Source organism: Mesoplodon densirostris, chromosome 10 (genome assembly GCF_025265405.1).
Source record: "Mesoplodon densirostris isolate mMesDen1 chromosome 10, mMesDen1 primary haplotype, whole genome shotgun sequence".
In the NCBI taxonomy this organism is placed as follows: domain Eukaryota; kingdom Metazoa; phylum Chordata; class Mammalia; order Artiodactyla; family Ziphiidae; genus Mesoplodon; species Mesoplodon densirostris.
Window position 1 is genome coordinate 82,821,616 of NC_082670.1, and position 19,624 is coordinate 82,841,239.

Below are 19,624 nucleotides of genomic sequence, written 5' to 3' on the forward strand. Positions count from 1 at the left end.
AAAAACTGGCAGCCATATTCTGTGCCATATTTTGTTGGGTCTGGGACAGATGTGGGGAAGGTGAATAGAAGCTACAGTGACGTGGTCACCACTCCAGCTGACTTTGACAAACAATCGGCTTCTCCAAAACACTCCAAATTACGGCCAATTGTGAGAGTGGGAGCCCTCACCTCTCCCCGACTAAGTGCCCAGCGGGGAAGGGGTGCAGAAAACTGTCCAGACACCTATGCTCACCTTTTGACACAAGATTCAATCATGTCACTCGCCATCAGCTTTAGCCGTTGTTCCAGGTGCTTTCCAAACTCTTCTTCAGGCCAGTGCAAGTCCCGAATGAAGGTCTGAAGGGCATCAAGTTTCCAGAACAGATCTTCAGAAGTGCCTGATCCATTACTGGCAGGATAGAAATTTGGAAACAAGAGTCACCCACTGGCCTAGGGTTCTGCAAAAGCTGACACAAGAACAGTTGGGGGCTAGAAGGCTTAAGGCAAACAGTGGCTTCAACATACAAAACGACGCATGTTGGTGGTGGAGGTGGGGGCGATCTCCACCGGCAGATTTTGAGTTTTACCATACGTGACTTCGTGGGCTTTGTTCGGCCAATTATTCCAGACCAGTGAGAAGTCTGAGGAAGGTGCTGCCCCATAACTAGAACAAGGTATGGTAAAAATCAGCCTTCTTTTAATAACCACATTAACACATGTGATGATTCAGATGAAGGCCACGAACCGGAGGGAGAAGTAGGTCTCAACGGATAATAACTACATGGAAACATGCAGTTATTAGAATTCAGGGTTTCATGCATTTCCCGGCTGCCCTCCGGAGCGGAGACCTCTTGGATACTGCACAAGACTTTCATTTGTAAAAGGGCAGTGCTAACAAAGTGGTGAGCGAGGACCTGCTTTCTCTCTTGAAGAGCTGGAAGGAAATTGGGGTGACTCACGTCAAGCTGAGTCCACCTGGATACCTTGAATCCAAGATTTTCGTTCAGTTTGGTTGCCAGTCCAATTTGCACAGACCAGCCCGTTGCATAGGCAGCCCCAGGACAAGGTGGGTTGTGGGGGGAGGTGAGTGGACAAGGGATATTTGCAAAGCTTTAGGGCTCAAAACCTGAGCTCTTGTACCGTTGCACCATCTTACCCAGTCCTCTGTACAGATGGAGAAATTGGTCTTGATTCCTTTCTGTACAATGACGTCTAAGAAACTTTTACCTGGGGCATCGACGGAAAGCCCACGTACAGGAAATGCTCCACCTCTCACCCTCTTGCCCTTCCCTGGCTGGCTTTCTCTTTTGTAAGAATCCCATCGGCAGCTCTGTGGGGTGGCCACCTCCCACCCCCTTCCTCGCATACCACTAATGCTAACACGGCAATTTATAAAACGTCCAACATACCATGCATTACCACTTGTTCTGACATCGTCTATAGAAACAGATGAGAGTGGGTGTTTCTATTGTGACAGATGCCAGCTGCATTGAATTAATGCTTCAGAGAGAGAAATATAGCTAGTGCATAAAGGCATACACAGCTACTGCGGGGGGATGGGGGTAGGAGAATACTCCCAACATGCCGGGAGGGAGCCCACGGCCTGGACCAACAGGGTAACGCTTTCAAGGACAGACCAGTCTGAGGTCAGTACGTAGATGTATCTGACATGAAGGAGCAGGTAACATGGAAACACGTCCTTAAAATGAAAGGTGGCAGAGGAGGAAACTGAAAATATGAAAAGATATAGAATCAGGCATTTCCTGGTGGGTGATTGAGAATCTATGCCTTCTTTTCAGATACGGTCGTAGGCACTGTTCAAAAGTGGGGGAATGCACTGTTTCTCCGTAAAAGTTCAGCCTTCCCCCCATCCCATCCTATGCTTGGGAAAAGAAACCCCAACTTTGCCTAGTCGAAACCCCGTTTTGGAACTGCATGGTTGTATGTTTTAAATCATTAAGTACATATGAATGCAATAATTGGTATTTATTACAACAACATTTTGACACCCATCTGGTTTCAGAGTTTCAAGAAATTCTTCTAGGGTTTTTTTTTTTCTTTTTCTTTGAAGAGCTTATTATTAAGTTTTGACATGAGGAAAAGAATATTTTCTTTTTATTTTTAAGATAAACTGTTAATGTTAAGGCAATAGCACCAAGATTATTTTGATTGCTGAGCAGTTACCAAAATGTGTTCCCACTCATGCCTTAATTAATTAAATGGAGACCATTATCTGCTTTATTACAATGTCTTGATTCATATCTTTTCAAAAAACAATGTCACAGGGCATGCACAGAAGGAGGTAAGAGAAGCTTTTGGATATTTACTTTTTAATTTTTAACAGATACTACCTAATCTAACTTTTCATATAGTCATCTTAGCATGAATATGATTTATGGGGTTGTTTTAGAAGTTTTTTTTCCAGATACAAATTTTGGAGGTTTTTATTTGTCTTTAAAAGAAAATCAGACTGACCAGATGATTTCATTGTGAACTTGTGAGCAAATACAGGTTTTTAAAAATATTAGGTAGCTTTGGAGAAGTCAAGTAGAGCAGTCATTTTAAAGTTCTGTTCTCTACCTGGGTTACTGCAGAAATAAAAACGTGGAGGGCCATCTTGACAAATGTGATTTTGAGATTTCAAAACATCACTGCCAGTTTCAGATCATTTTTTATTCCTTTGATAATAACACTTCCCTTTGAAAATGTGCCAATTTATTCTTTCAAGAAAAAGCTTATCTGGCCTATAATTAGCTGTGGTCTAAGAAAAGGATCAAAGGAGGGTATAGAATTGCTAAACCTTCTTTCACGTATTAAATCATGCATGTGGTTCTAATTTAATTTCCCTGAGGTAGGATTTCGGGGTGCTGGATCTTCTACTTGAGAAGGAAAGAAGGAGAGAGGATTCATTTCCTAAGCTAGAAGAAATGGCCTCTCAACCTCCACCCTCCAAACTGCTGGCTTTAAAGGGGTGACCTGACCTCCAAGGAAAACAAACCCCATGCATTGCTGGCATTTGTATGGATGAGTGTAGAGAGTGGCCCTACACTGAGACCACAGATGATATGGCTACCCCCAAATTAACTGCAGTGAATTCTCAAATTTAGACATCTTCTTGCTACCTAGATCTCAATGCTCCAAATTGTATTATGACCTTGGAATGTACCTTTACATAACGTTTATGTTACCAAGGTTTGATCCATTCAGAAATTTTCATTTAGCCCTGAACATACTGTTACTATATCCTGCCATTTGCTGACACCAGAAATATGCTTTATGGTTTAAACAGTCTATAGGAATTTTTTATTAAGAAAAAAAAAAAAAAAAAGCCCAAACCAGTTTCTAGGTAGGTGTGCTTTCCTCTTTGATTTGGATCAAGCCAGAAATGACCGGCTGGCCCAGCAAAGAGGTTTCCTGGACTATTTTTGGATGATTGACTCCTAAAGTCATGTCACCTGCATTAAAAATAAAATAAAAAAATATATGGGAAGAAGCCTTTTGCAAAGGAATTCAGGAAGTGAAACACAGTCCTCAAACGTTCAGTGGGCGTAAGACAAATTGTTAGTGCTGTATATATAGCAAACGTCTTACAAACACGCTGCATGCCAGAAATAAACAATATTGTCTCTGTATGATCAGCAAAATATGTCTAATTATCCATCTCCATCTCTGTTATATAGGATGTATAGAAATAAACAATACATATCCATGCCAAGATCACTTAAATTTAAATTAGATCTAATGTGAACTGAATACACACTCAGCATCATATATAGCAGCCATCCATGACGGTGCCGAAAAAGTAGGCATTTGTGGGATGCCTAGAGGGATGTTAACTGGTAGATTTGGTACTTTGGGAAGGTTCACATTGGGTAGGTTCACATTGGGTAGATTACTGGTTAAACTCCTGTGGAAGAAACAGACAGAAAGAAAAAAATACCATCACAGTGACAATGCAGATGTGGCAGAAGCACACAACAGTTGTAAATAAATTGGCTAAGTCCACAGCAAGACGACAACGAAAACTTAAGCGACACGTTTCAGAAAGCAGCTTACGGATGGGGAGCTGTGGTGTGGCTCAGTGTTCAGAGAGAAATGATAAAAGTTAATGGAAGAAAATTAACCACAGAGCGACTGAAAAGCGTGGACACTCATGGACGCCTGTATACAATGATCATGTTATTTCAATGCCTTTGTGAGGGGCCTTCAGTTTCCAAATCCATTGCCACAAGGGTCTAGACGTTGTCTCATACAAAGAACTTGAAGTTCATGGAATTCTTGGCACTGCTGTGGCTAGGGCTGCAGTGAAGTAGCTGGGACTAACAGAAAGGGTGGAACACTTTCATTTTTCCTTTTATTTACAAATTAGTTTTGATGGAGGCACATTTCTTAAGTCAGAGAGTAGATACGAGGTGTAGCAGGAAATTTACCCAATTGAACATATATATAATGGTAACGGACAGAAATGGAATTCTTTCCAACCGCTACTTCTGAAGACAGGTGTATGTGCAATGGAGCATCAGAGTTGATGGAGAAGATGAAGGAATTGTATCAAAAAGAATGAATAGCTTTGCATAATTTTATAGAACACTTAAAGAAAATGTAAACATCCCCTCCCGAACTAAGTCCAATTAAAGTGGAGAAAGGTTCACACTCAAAAAAAGGAAAAGGGGCCTCCCTGGTGGCGCAAGTGGTTGGGAGTCCGCCTGCCGATGCGGGGGGTGCGGGTTCGTGCCCCGGTCTGGGAGGATCCCATGTGCTGCAGGGCGGCTGGGCCCGTGGGCCATGGCCGCTGAGCCTGCGCATCCGGAGCCTGCGCGTCCGGAGCCTGTGCTCCGCAGCGGGGGAGGCCACGGCAGTGGGAGGCCCGCATACCGCAAAAAAAAAAGGAAAAGAATCCCAACTTCAGCTCATAGAGTGAATTCTTTGACCACAAGTGGATTTAAAATGTGGCCTTCTGTTACAAGTAATTACCCTTGAAAGTGAGATAGAGACTGTGAGAAAGGGTGACAAGGGCTTCTGGGGGGTGACGGTGATGTTCTGTTTCTTGATCTGTGGGATTGGTACATGGATGTGTTCATCTTGTGAATATTAATCAAGTTTTGTATTTTCCGTAAAAAGTTAAAATGTAAGTTAAAAATCATAAACAGTTAAAAATTGTGACCTCGCATCAGGTTTTGTTTTTTGAACAAAGATCGATCAACTGATGTGATGAAAGAGAGATGGATGGCTTTATGGGTAAAGAGAGAAAATAAAGCGAAACAAAAACCTCAGAGAGCATCAGCCACATCCCTTTGGAGGGACTGTGTCATATACTGCTCAACCAGCTGGCACCTCGTGATTCTGTAGTGGCATTTCAAGGGTGTTCCATCCAGCCAAAGTCACTGGCACAGTGGAGCCCAGCCTAACTCTGCATCTGAGAGGAGCCTTCCTGTTTAAGTGGAGTTGACAGCATTTTGGCAAAGAAGTTGAGGTTTTCTTTTTGGATCTTGCAGAAGAGCAAGTTTTGCCAAAGCAGCTCTGCCCCGGGCAAGCTGTATTTGACTAACACAGCTCTTGCAAAGGCTGGAGCTGCCTCTGGGCTTGCTCAGGGGGGTCAAGTCTCTGGATACACCCGAAATTTTGGACTCTAGAAATAGTCTGGACACCTGTCTCTCTCTAGAAATGAGCTACCCTTTCATGATGGGAATATAGCCCTGGCTGGTGGATGGAAAAACCTAGAATGCAAAATTGCCAACCTGGCATTCTCTTCCTTAAGGGAAACAGGTGTCTCACAGGTTCATCCTTTACACTTCACAGTTGGGGAAAGCCAATTACACTTCTCTACTTGGGAGGAAAGGGTGCTCTCGTGGGAACACTCAAGAGAAGATTAGCTATAGCTGACTATTAAGTGGAAGGGAAAATGGAACTTTTCCTTCCACATTTCTCTGTTTAACTGGGGAATCTGCCTTTGAATTCAGTCCCTGGTGGTTCTCAGTCTTAAACACTGCTATGGAACAAAACCGTTGGCGATTTCCACTGAGACATGTGTAAGCCTATATAAGCAAATGTGATCATTAAATGATACACACACTGAATATTGATCAAGGAATTAGGAGATCTTTCGAGATGGCAGCCTGGAAAGTTAAAACATCAATTCTGAGTGAATTAAAAGTAGCTAGGAATGAATGACATACAAATGTATGCAAAAGCAACTTTAAACATATTAGCGGTTGGTGGGCACACAAATTAGAAATGAGCTTCGTTTTAAACATGAAAACTTAAAAAAATACTTATATTAATCAAAACATATTGTATTTGTAAAATATGACCTTTTGGCTGGACGGCTGCACTGCACTCATAAAAACATTTCCTTCCTGTGACATAGTATCATGATCTACTTTTAAAAGGCTGAAGAAACATGCTTGATATTTCTGCTCTTAGCAAAATAATATAGTGTATTACTAATGTTATTAATGATTCATTTGGCTATTAATAACTTTTATTAATAACCAGAGAGACAATTCCAAGCATTATATGTAAAAAGGGGGAATTTTCCTGTAGCACTCCTGGAACGGCTGATGGATATAACAAATTATTACTTTAGAGGGTCCTTTAGCAACTACCTAAAAACAAGTCCAGCATGCTTATCTGTGAAAATCATAAGTGGATATCTCTGGATAGTGTAAGAAGTGTAAATTGCAATCCTAACAACGGATACATGTTAAAAATTAGACTCATTCATTCTGGGGACTGCTGAAAAAGGGTCGCTCCCATTCATATCAAAGGACCCATCCCTGCAGCACTGGATTAAAAAATTCTCATCTGCTCTCTCTCTCACACGGATGAAAGGTACAAATGTGTGCATGTCTCATTATTTCTACGGATGGCAGAGTCATTCCTTCCAGGATTAATTCTAATTATGTTGGGTCTCTGTGCAGAGAGGATATGGTTGGGTCTTTTCTCAAAGTCTTCTGCTTCGGGTTTATGGATGGGGTTAGATTTAAGACACAGAATGCCTTCCACTTTATGAGACTTTTGTTGCATGAATACATGTGGTACATCTTGTCTTCTCTTGGTGCTCTGAACACTAAAACCTCTTTCCTGGCTTACTCTTAGGTCTAATCCCTACTTAGGGGTATGGGGCACTCTTTGATATCTTTCTAGAGTTTATTTTTTTGTTTGTTTTTTTGGGTTTTTTTTTTTGCGGTATGCAGGCCTCTCACTGCTGTGGCCTCTCCCGTTGCAGAGCACAGGCTCCGGACGCGCAGGCTCAGCAGCCATGGCTCACGGGCCCAGCCGCTCCGCGGCATGTGGGATCTTCCCGGACCGGGGCACAAACCCGTGTCCCCTGCATCGGCAGGTGGACTCTCAACCACTGCGCCACCAGGGAAGCCCTCTAGAGTTTAGAGGGGTGTTTCTCAAGCTTTTGTGTCCTACCACCACCAGATCCCCCAACTGCCGTCCCCATGAAACTTTAATACCACCAATATACTGTATATCTGCTTATGTACTGTATATAGACCTGTGCTTTATACATATACACAACAAGAGGAAGATGTTTTTTTGTTGCACACCCTCCTCTGCTGCCCCGTCCCCCCAAGAACCAATTTCCACCATCTTTGGGAGCTGTAAATCTCCTGTTCAGAATGCATGACCTAGTGAACAAAGTTCTAAACTTCACGGGATTTTAGAACCTCCCAACTATCTCTCCAACCTTCCAGCTTGTCTCCTTTATAATCCATGCTGGCCCAAACCAAACATTCACTGTTTCTACTGCCTACCCTCCTTTCCCCCCAATTTTACTTTTGCTCATGTTCTTTCCCAACATCCCTACCCCTTCTGAAATACTCTCCAAGCTATTTCCTTTATGACTCCTCAGTGGAGGTTCATTCCCTTCTACCTGTGCTCTCATAACTCTTCCTTATGTTCTTTGTACACTGGTAAATATTTGAAGTCATTTTTCTTGTGTGCATGTTGCACAGACCCAACCAGATTGAAATCCCCGATCAGGGGAATGTATCTTTTGCTTCCTTCTCCCCATAGTTTTCCTGTGGTACTCTTACAATTTTCAGCCTGTACGGGTTTCTTAATAAATGTCAGCTAATCAATAAATATTTATTTAACACCTGTCCCAGGCCTTGCTCTAGGTGTTAGGGAGGCAGTGCTGATTAAATGCATCTATGAAGTGAATACGGAAAATCACATTTCCTAGGATGTTAGTATTGGAAAGTCTTGGGTATTCAAAGTTCCTGTTTTACAAAGGAGGATACTGAGGCTCAGAAAGGTCATCTGACTTGCCCAAGGTCACTCAGCAAATTACTGGCAGAGTTAAGAATTCTGACTCCTTGTCTAATACTTGTCTATTTCATACCAGACCACCCACGTATTGCTAAGGTATCCTTGGTCTGACATTTTATTATCATTAAGATATTGACAGCTTTGACAATCTGGGAAAAGATGTTGTTTCGAAAATACTTTTCACATGTCTGTCTCAGGCAGAGAGAGAGAAAGTGCACTTTGAGAAATGAGAAACCCAAGGTTTTCAGTGTACATATATCAAGAAGCAGTGTTTAGTTCTATAATTCAGAATCATCCTGACCTGAAATGGGCAACAGTGAAGCGTGGATTCCTTGTGCCTGGAAGTGTTTAAGTAGAGACTCAGAGACAACCTGTCAAGGAAAGAGTAGTGCAGAGGGGTTTCTAGATTTGGCAAGCTCTGGATTAGATGCTTTCTAAGTTTTCTTCCACATAGAAGGTCAGGATGACTAGACAAGCAACAAACCAACTCTAAAGTGCTGGTAGAAGTGTGGTCCGTCTGTTAGGTAGGACCAAAACCTCATATTCAGGGCTGCTGGGAGGGTTCTGAACAAACTGCCCAGCTGTGGGTGGTGGCGCTACGACGTGTCCTCATGGACCCCCGGAGAAGGCCATGGGGTCCAGCCTGGGCTTGCCCTCGAGAGGCTATCTTCAGCTGTGGTTAGAAGCTATGGGATGACATTTTCCACCAATGCCTAGAGATTCAAATCATGACCATCATGATCTGGCTTAATGGAAACAGAGATGCAGCTTCCCTTTTCTCTCCTCAGAGATGGAAGGCCACCCTTCTAGAGAAATAAGCAATAAGGACTCACATTTTACCCTTTCTATCAAATGACTTCAGTTGTATCAAACCGAAATGATGATGATATCTCTAGTTTCTTTCATAGGACCATATTTTGAAAAAAGAAAATCTGAACAATAAAGAATATTTAAAATCTGCTTTTAGCTACTTCGATATATTGGTAGCATTTCCTTGTCAGAGTTCTGTTTTTCTTTAACATTTGAAATATTTTGTTAACTCTTGAACAACACAGGGCTTAGGGGCACTGACCCCTGCACAATTAAAAATTCACATATAACTTTATATTTATCCCTTGTATCTGTGGTTCCTCCTTATCTTCAGTTCTGTATCTGTGGATTCAACCAATCTCTGACCATGTAGGACTGTCATTATTTACTACTGAAAAAAATCCACATATAAGTGGACCTGTGCCATTCAAACCAGTGTTGTTCAAGGGTCAACTGTACTAGTTTTTCTTGAAGTAAGCTTTGCAATGCATTTCTCAGTCATTTTACCTATAATCAGGTACCTATAATCATGACTTTTGAAAAGTAGAAGAACACAGCTATTCAAATATAAGAATTGTTTGAGAGAAGGGCTGTTGGGGGCACGTGTGTGTGTGTGCGTGTGTATGTACACTGTGGGATCATGTGTCAAAATTAGAGAAGATTGAGCAAACAATCTATTTATCTAAGTCAGCTTCTTATTTCTGAGTGAACTTGGTGAAAAATATCCCCAAAAGATTATTCTTTACTTGGAAAAAAAAAAAAAGAACCTCTGCTTCTTTATCAACCCTCTATCTAGTGGTCAGATAGAAGCTCATACTTTCTCTTGGCATAGTAAGAAGTAGAGAGATTTATTCCTTCCTATCACATAAGTGTGTTCTCAATTTTTTCATACCCTTAATTTTGTGCTGGCCATTCTGCAAATCTGTCCCATGGCATCCACATTCTGTTTTCAAATCAGCTAATAAAATGTAGGTGATTTCAAACAATTTTAATTTAGCTTATGTTTTACTTGTCATTTTCCAATACCTCCACCTGCTCTGAAAAGCATGTACTATTTAGTATGAATTAAACAAACCACAGTCATATTCACGAGCCTACAGTACAGTTTTGGACAGCCAAAAGCTACTTAAGAAACAAAACACATCCCTATAAAATATTCTCAGGTTGTTAGTCACGAATGATCAATCCTTTGATAATTTTCTGATCTTTAAATTACTGATCCGAGAGTTCACACTTTATTTTCTTTTCACTCCTTAAAAAAACCCTGAGAAAACATTCCCAGACTAAGACTTCCAATTGTGAAAATGATTTCAAGTCTACCTTTACTTCTGACTGATCAAGTATACGTTATGGTTCAGAAGGCACAGCAGTCATTAGCTTGGTTTCTAAAGAATTTAACAGGTTATAAAATGACTTCAGTGACATTATCACAGAGCTTCATGACAATTCTCAGACACTGAGTAGAGCCGTTTTTAAAAATTAGTTTTACAGATGAGAAGACAGTTAGAGAGGTTTAAGCCCTTGCCTTCTGGCTAGAAACTGGAGAACAAGGTCCCTACCTCTAGGGCTCCTTAAGAAACAGGGAAGGGTACCCATCATTTCCTCCTGCGTGTGTTGGGGGTAGTAGCCTCCACATTTAAACCCAAGTAAGTAAATGCTACTTCAAGACCACTGCTACTTGCAAAATGTGAATATTACTCATTTTAACCTTTTCCTTTTTCACAGCTGTTCTGCACAGGACAACTGCCTTGATTCGAGTGAGCATTTAAAAAAAATACAATCACTCATTCATGCTTTATCATCAAGGGTCCCGGTTCTATTCTCATGAGCTGAAAGTCAGCAGGGCTATATTAAGAGACTGTTATAAACCTGAGAATTACAAGCTAAAATTTAGATATCTTGGTACTTACAAATGAAGAGCTACTGCCTACTAACCTGCTCAGTAGGGCAAGTCAAGAAACTTCTCTTGTGGCTCAGATGTGGAAAGGGGGATGGACTGAAAAAGCTATTTTGCTTTGATTTCTTTATGAGACAGAATTTTATTCAGTGTAATATTAGAAGGAGGGTCTCAATTCAGAAAACTGCTTAAAGACAGGGCACAAGTTAAGGCTTCCAAATTGAGAAAAGTCTTGAATATTTGTTCTGGAAGTGCCTGGCAGTGTGCTGTGCATACCCCCCTTTGCTCCACGCTGGTTGCCACATTCCACAGATGTAAAGAACCAGAAAGAACAAAATGCCTTTCCTACAGGAAAAAGGGAATCTAGCAGAGCAAAGCTACTATCAGGCTTTATTGGAGATTTTCAAACCATACCAGAAAATTCTCTCCGCCTAGGAGTTCTCCACTTCTCCAGAAAGGGGAGTCTGAGACTGACCCTCTGGCAGCCTTGAGTGACAGCCCTCCTCCTTGCTGGGGAATGGAGGTGGCACCAAATCTGCCACACCTTTCAGATAGGACCTATTTGCCAAGCAATTATGGAAATTGCCAAATTCACAACCTATAGGATTTCCTGTAATTGGTCCTACAGGATAGATATCCCATTAAAAAAAAAAAAAGTAGTGTGGTCAAATACATTTAGGAAACTCTGGATTAAGCACAGTCAAACAAGCTTCTGTATGGCTATATTCTTCGAGTTTTGAAATATGCTGGTGTACTTTGAGGCTCTCCAGGAGACAAGGGCGTGGGGTAGATGAGTGGATACGTAGAGCTTCCTAAATATATCTGGCCACAGAGTCCTTTTCTTGAGGAGAGTCTCAAAAGCCTAGACCAGGAAACGACAAACTCTGGCCCACAGGCCAGCTTCCTGTTTTTGTAAATAAAGTTTTAGGGGAACACAGCCACGCTTGTTCATTTACCTATCATCTATTGCGGCTTTTGTGCTACACGGTAGAGTTGAGACTTGACAGAGACCATGTGGCTTGAAAAGTCTAAATATTTACTATCTGGCCTTTTACAGAAAAAGTTTGCTGACCCCTTGCCTAGACCCCTATGGAACACACTTTGGGAAACATCAATACCTAGGGATAAAACCACTGGAGTAAGATACACAGTACAAATATCACAGCCAGGCTTATATCCCGTATTGCTTATTTATCTTGTGCAATAAACCAAAGATTCCATTTCATAAAACACTTCCCCATCTCTTCCCCCCTCCCCTCCTTGGACAAAGAGGCTATGAGCATCATAGCTGGGAGTATGGTGTTTGCTGTCTATCCATGTGAACAACGAAAACCATAAGACACCATTAATCCATTTCTGTATGACTCTGCAGCCATTTGCACCCAAACTCCGATGGTATCAAAAGAGGTTTCCTTACTTGACTGGTTCCCATGACTCCCGCTCAAAGCCCCTGTGAATGGATTGTGCAATTGAGGACTCCATCAAATCCACATATCTAACCACAAGTGGGGCAAACAGGTCTTGCAGGTGTTTGTGAAATTTTCCATTGCACAAATTATCTAGAACAGATAAGCAAAAGCTCGGTAAGAATCCACAGTTGCTCCATCAGCATGCAACGTACACATAGAGAGGACTGTCTTCTACATTAAATATACCGCTTCTAAAAAAAAAAGCCAGAAGGAAGAAGGAGGAGGAAGAGGAAGAGGAGAAGAAGAAGAAAAGAAAAAAGTACATGAGCGGCGTCATGCTTCAATCTGTGTGGAAGGAAAATGGAATTCAAAAACCTTTTACCCATTTGTCACTTCTAAAAAGGGAAAATAATAATGCCCCCTTAAAGAACAACAAAAGCAACAATTGATACTTTTTCCTTTTTTTTTTTAGGTTTTCTTTGCACCTGTTCCCTTTCTTCCCCGTACGTTACCGGGAAGAAAGAACATTCTGTACCCCTCTCTTCTGTCATCACTCTCCCTGGGGAGGAAGGTCTATTTTATAGCTATGTGTTGCTGTAAGATACTTGGAAATGCTTGGGGTGTTACTTAGCAAGAAATTGTTTTTCATCTAGGAAGCATCTTTTGATAAAAATTCAAAATGTGTAGAGGTCAATTTAGCTTGTTCAAGAGCAAATAAAACCCACAGGCACGGGCACCACTTTCTCACTGCTCTTCGGTTCTTCTGCCTAGTCAACAGAGGGCTTCCCTGCAACAGGACGCTTGTTGGAAGAAAGGGAATTTCATCAGCTGTAAGGTTTTTTTCTTTTTTCTTTTTTTTTTTTTAAGTAATCATAAAACTATGAAGAGCTGTGTCCAACCTGTAGTCTGCCTGGGATAAAGATGTTTCAGGAATCTGTTAACTGCACACTACTTAGGAAAGTCAGACAGTCAAAGATGATACATACAATCGGTCCGGAGAAAATCATTCAGCAGCTGAAACAGTGGAAAACTGTCCCATGTGTCTGGGGGCTGCACCTCTAGCGCTGCATCCATGTCCACTGCAAAGAGTGACAGGAACGTCTCGGCGTGTTCCACCATCAAGTCTGACCACCACGCAAAGGCCTTTGAAATGTGGCAGAGAAACAACAGAAAAGAGGCGATGAGCTTCTGTCTCCGACCTAAGATGTGAAGTTAAGGCCTGGCTGTTCAAGATTCACTGTGCATCCAGCAGGGTTTGGTAACTTTATTGTAAAGAGAACAGCTTTTTTGGATAGAGTTGGGCCTCTATGTGTCCCAAGGCAATGCTCTTCATGATTCCAAGCCTGCCTTAGAAAGTCTTTACTCTGACCTACCGGTCAGAGGATGTAGCTGTAGAAGTGACAGGTGTGGAACTTCTGTTCAATTTACAATAACTCAGTATGTTTTGAGTCATGCTCTTTATCACTCTTGTTGGCTAGTTCTTGCTCTAAAATATTAGAATTTGGGAGTTTCTTCACTGTGTTTATGGGTTTTCTGCTGGTCTAACTTGAAAATAGGCAATTATCATTTACTTATATCTACGCATCTGGGGCTTAATTGTCTGTGGTCTCATACAAGCTCAGCAACTCGTGTTTCCCTACACATTGGAAATGTTACTCCTATTTCATACCAAGGCGAAGGAAACCATTGTTGCAATTGTCACAAAACTTTTGAGTCGAAATCACTTTAAGCAGGGAGCCTCCGGTTTTGCATCCTGTCCGTAGGAAAGATCAGGCTTTAAGCTAGGAGACACTCAGTAAGAGTAGAACTTACTTTTCTGAGGGCTGGACATGTATGTACATTGAAAACCAAAAATATCAGTGAAGTAACTCATTTTCATGCACATGGGTCCTTGGAAATCATTGTGCAGGGTCTCAGAGGTGACATTCACATCAGATGGGCCAGATGTGAATGCAATTCAAAGGCATGCATGCATGTTGACTAATCATTTCTGGCAGGGGGCATGCAGAATGAGTGGCAGGGTCAGAGGCCCCCCCCAATCTTTGTTTCTTTTGCTGATTTCAAAGAGAGCAGAAAAACAAAAACAAATTGCCAGCCCCTTCTATTCCCCCACCTCCCCACCCAGTGCTGTAAAGTATTTATTTACATGGGAAACACTTCCCGGAGCATTCACCAAAAAAAAGATGAGAAGGCATTTGGAAACATGAAAGATGATTATGGAAATAATTCCATAAATGAAAGAGTTTGTTCAATGGCCAAGCTCTTCTGTGATCTATTAGTTATTTGGGGATATTCTAACAGCCACAAGGAGGCAGAATAGGGGTCCACCTCTTTTCTTTCATGAGATTTCATTTTACTTACTTCTCCTTTATCAACATGTGGCTGGTTTGCAAATTAAATGGAAAAAATCAAGTCATGGACCATTCTGCAAGGTCAGCTTGGCTGGAAATAGACACCTGCTGTTTCCATCACAATTGACAGTAAAACCTCACTGATTCACAGTAATGGGAGAGGAGAGATGCTAGTCTGTCAGCAAAAAAACCTAAATTACTGGGTTTTCTAAAAGAGAACTATTCTTTTGCTGCTTTCTGTATGCAGTCTGTACCAGGGCACCCAAGTAAAAGGTACTGATTATCATATAAATGTATCATAAATGTAGAAGTACTTTAAAAAAAAAACCTTCTAATAACTGTAGATAAATTGACCTATAAATTGAAGTCAAAGAGAGGGAAGCTTTAATTTTATAGATCCTGGGGTGAAACTTGGAAGACGAGCCTTTAGAATTTCTAGAGAAAGTTGAGACCATGTCAAATATTTTACTTAGGAGAAATTAAAAGAGCCACATCTACAATTGAATTGTCACAAATTAAGAGTAGTTGGGTCTGAATCGATGAGGTTTTATTGTAGTTTTACCACCTGGGGATGGGAGCCCTGGGTTTTGGGGCTTGTTCCACTGACTACGTGGCTAAATCCAGCAGAGGAAGAAACCCTCAACCCCACCCGCAGAGCTCTCCTAGCCATCTGCCTACTAGGCAAGGATCTTCTAAATATTGAAACTTGCTGGAGTCCCACTCCTGCCACCCAACCCTATGTGGAGGGCTGACTCTCATCATCCCTGATGCAGGATATTTGTAAAACTCACAAAGGCACACCAAATATTGGCTGGTACTTATTCTTTATTTATTTCACCTTGCATCTTCAGGGTGAGTCCAAGAAAATAGTTACTAGAGAGACTGAATTGCCTTCCCAGACACAATTTTGCTCTAGGATGACAAGAAAAAAACAAACAAACCAAAAAATGAGACAAAACAAAAAACAAATCCTAAATGCCTGTAATTAAAAATTTCTCAGCCTAACCTCATACCTGGTTCTTACCAGCTTTATTGAAAAGCTGCAAACCAGAGGCCATAAGAAGCACCTATGTCTACTATCTACAGAAAATTTAGTCCCTTGTTAGAATTTGATAATGTATTGAGAAATTATCTACAGTTGTCACATTAATAATCATATAAATAGGTAGCCCTACAAAGAACAATGACTACTGTGATATGAATTATCACCATGGAAGTCTGGCAGAGGAACACAGGATTCTAGTGAAGGAAGAGAATTTAAATAGGGGGCGTTGTCAGAGAAGTGAAGTCCAAATTTATTTTTCTACACCCAAGGTATTTCTTTCAGAACCTCATAATCAAACCTGACTCGCTGAGAACGAGAAAAAGATTCAGGCAAGGGCAGTAATCACCAAAAAGCCGTATCATAATTTTCATCAAACGAACAGAGTGTGTGTATCTAGGGTGGGCAAGGCAAAGGTTTAAAATAAAACAACAACAATTATATTTATTTATCTTATACTTGCTCATACAGGTGAATGCTATTTTTGTACATGAGCTAACTCAATGTCTGTGGGTGTCTAAAGTCTTCAGAAATCTTTTCCAAAGACAAGAAGGAGTTGTACTTTGGCTTCTATATACTTACCCAGTGCTTTTCATTATGAAAAGGCAAAGATGTATGCTTTAGGAGTATAGTCAGCCACACTGAACACACTCTATATTTTGTACACAAACTACATGTATATATGTACCCCTCTGTGTACCACAATACATATATACATATACATACGTATACATAGAGAGAGAGAGAGATTGGGCAAGTGAAGCAACAGTGCATGAAGGCGTAATTCCTGCATGTGTGCAGGTGTGTGTGCGCACATAATTTAGGCTCTGAGAGCAGAATTAAGCTGTAATTTAGAGATACGAGAGACAACTTCTACCGTACTGCACGTGTGTATACATGACATAGTCTTACCTGGGGGGGATTTTTTTCTCCTGAAACAGTCAATTACTTTATATTGGAATTCAAAATAGTTTTAAGGTTTATTGATTTTTTGGGGGGGAGGCAATTCTACTTATCACTTTTATTTGTGTGGTGGTGTCACCAAACAGCATGACCACACAGCCAAGATCCATGCTGAGGATTTAGTGATTTTCTAGAGTTTATCGAGCACCCAGAGAAGATGGCAGTGAGTACTGGCCAGTAGAAAAAAAATTTCATCTTTCATCCTTTTGGCAGCAAAACCTCATCCTCAGCGTGCCAGGGCAAATTCTACTTCCTTGTTTACAGCCCAGAGGCTCCTGACCAGGCTTTACCATGAAATCAACTGGGCAGTTTAAAAAATTACCAGTACTCGGCCCCTCCCTATGAGATTCCAATTAATTGAGCTGGGGTGAGACCTGGGCATCAGCAATTTTTAAAAGCTTCGGAGGTGGTTGAAATCTGTACGTGAGCATTGAGAACAGGTGGTGATGGCTTTCTGGCCCACTCTATCGTTCAAACCCAACCTCCTTCCAGCATATTCTGTCTGTGTCATTCATTTGGTACATTCCACATAGGTTTTGTCCTTTTTATGATTACATATGCATATATTTTGCTTCCTTAGTGACGTATTCCTAATAATACAATAGCCAAGCTTTGTGGAGTGCTTACTCTGTGTCAGGCATAATACTAGACGCATTACTATTGGCCTTCCATCCCAATGACTATCTGAGGTCCATTCTATGACTATCTCCAATTTACAGCATAAGAGAGGTTAAGTAACTAGGCTGAGATCACAAAGCAAGAAAGCAGCAAAGCTGGACTTCAAACTCAACCTCAGAGCCTGAACTCCTGGCCACTCTGCATACTATCACCTGAAGGTCAAGACTGCCTGATGCCTCCTTGTCCATCAAAAGAGCACTGAGGTAGCTGCCTCAGTGCTTAGCAGACAAGTAGTTTTTGATTGATTGAGTAATGAGGTTTTGTGACTGGGTGAAATGACAAATTCAGGAAATAATCCTGTACATTGATCTAAAAGCAAACTGGGTCTCCAAATTCTAAAGTATGCTGAAGTTTTCATTCTAACTTCTTCTTTTACATATACTTATTTCTATTCTTTTTCAGATTCTTTTCCCATATAGGACATTCCTAACTTCTAAAGTTAATAAACAAGAAAAGAATTGAATTGATTTCTACCCTATTTATGAATGGCTTTTGAATATGTAAGATTAAAATATTTTTGTGATGATGGTTATGAGGGCAGTTTAAGATGGTGATTAGCACATAGTGAAAAAGGGCTTTCTGGAAAAGTGAAAAACAAAATGTCTTCTTTGGATTATCAACTTTTCTTTGGTACCCCTTGTGAGTAATGTGGGAAAATATCCTCCTTTCTCAGACTGCAGCAGCCTCAGAAAATCACTTGATTGAATCAAACATATATGTCCATGTTCTTCTTCTATCATTCACTTAAAGAACAACTGTAAGTGAGGAAAACCATCTTCTTTGTATCCATGTCTTCGATAATTTGGTCTGACATCTTGGGAAAAGCCTCAATACCCACAGCAGGGGAGGAATGGCCAGACCCCTCTACGCCTCTGGAGATGATTTTGTGGACACCCGGAAAGAACACACTTACCATCACTTGAACCCCAGATGCCCCTAATCTGAAAAGCACGTTGCACAGGATAGAACAGAAAAACATTCTAGCCCAGCTTAATTTTATGTCTGAAGGTGAGTCCTAAGTTTTTACGTTTAGTGTGTTGATTTAGCCCCTCTTCTCACTCTCGGCTGTGCATTTGCTGGGTGCTGAAGGAGTTAGTTGTACCTGCCTCAAGGGGTCTCCACCCCATTCCAGAGAGGGTTTTGGGGGGAAATCACGATTCTCTGGCACTCTCTCTATATATAAATACTGTATATATGGTTCACATACAGACAGCTGTAGAGGAAGATTAGTGTCACTCTGGCTAGCTACCACTGGTGACTACGCTCGATACTCACCTGCTGACGTAAAGGTTAAGTACAGACGGACATAGGTACTACGACAGGCTAAGGGGACAGAATCAAGGCAGGTAGGAGGTGTGTGTTGGGATGGAACTTCAGTGGTTTTTAAGTGTTATCAATTGCTTCATGCACGCACAAGGTAATCTCCCACATTTACCCTGCCGTGGAGGGCCACCCATTGCACAAGCAGTCCACTGGCAATTGCCATTACATTCCTTGGGTCGGTGTTAGGAAGCAGGGGCACTGGGGAAAGTCCCATTAGAAGACATGGTACTGGAAGGGCATGCACAGACTATGACAGCAGCTGGCTGACTCATTCGTTTTGGTCACATACCTCTTTCCCCTGCCACGATCAGCCAAGATTGAATGGAAAAACAGGGAGGAAATTTAAATATGCAATCAGGCATTAGTTGGGATGACTGGCTTTATGGTGTATTATATATTATTTAACTATGCTGTCGATTTTCATTTAGTCATGGGAATGATCATTTTAGGTGCTTCTGACATTACTTTTATTGATGCCCCCTTTTTCTCCCCCTTTGCTGTAGATGTGCTTGGAGGGGAAGAGTGAGCATGAGTACAGTTTTCAAAAAGGCTGTTTTAAGAGAGATGATTTTAAATCTCAGTTTTGAAACAAGCAGTGATATAACAGTTTGATCATAATGAAATCTTAGAAGCTTTTCTTGGAAGGGTTGGGTTGTTTAAGTCCTTACAGGTTTGGGATTTAGTTAGCCTTGAAATCCCTCAGTTTATAAATATTATCAAAATAATCATTTTGACAGTGGTTTGTAAAAAAAAAAAAAAGTAAGCTGTATTTATTTAGATGTATGTTGGAGAATCGACAAGTTGAACAACACAGAATAATTTGTTTCTGTCACTGCCTTTAGCAACCCAGGTCATCTGAGATGAATAAATGAAGACTCTAGGGTGAGTGG

The 19,624-nt window shown here is 41.2% G+C and overlaps 1 protein-coding gene across 16 annotated transcripts in view; it reads right to left on the reverse strand.

Annotated features, from left to right (window-relative positions):
* CADPS (calcium dependent secretion activator) overlaps positions 1-19,624 on the reverse strand; it is a 481,350-nt gene that overhangs the window by 81,713 nt on the left and 380,013 nt on the right. For 7 of the 16 annotated variants that reach the window (XM_060111563.1, XM_060111565.1, XM_060111566.1 and 4 more), the window contains 3 exons: positions 13,364-13,520; positions 12,386-12,527; positions 235-390 (listed from right to left, as the gene is read on the reverse strand). In XM_060111563.1, coding sequence (XP_059967546.1) covers positions 235-390; positions 12,386-12,527; positions 13,364-13,520 — 455 coding nt within the window. Of the gene's footprint in view, positions 1-234; positions 391-3,741; positions 3,889-12,385; positions 12,528-13,363; positions 13,521-14,738; positions 14,760-19,023; positions 19,033-19,624 lie in introns of all 16 variants that reach the window. The other 9 variants (XM_060111560.1, XM_060111553.1, XM_060111556.1 and 6 more) reach the window with 4 other exon arrangements.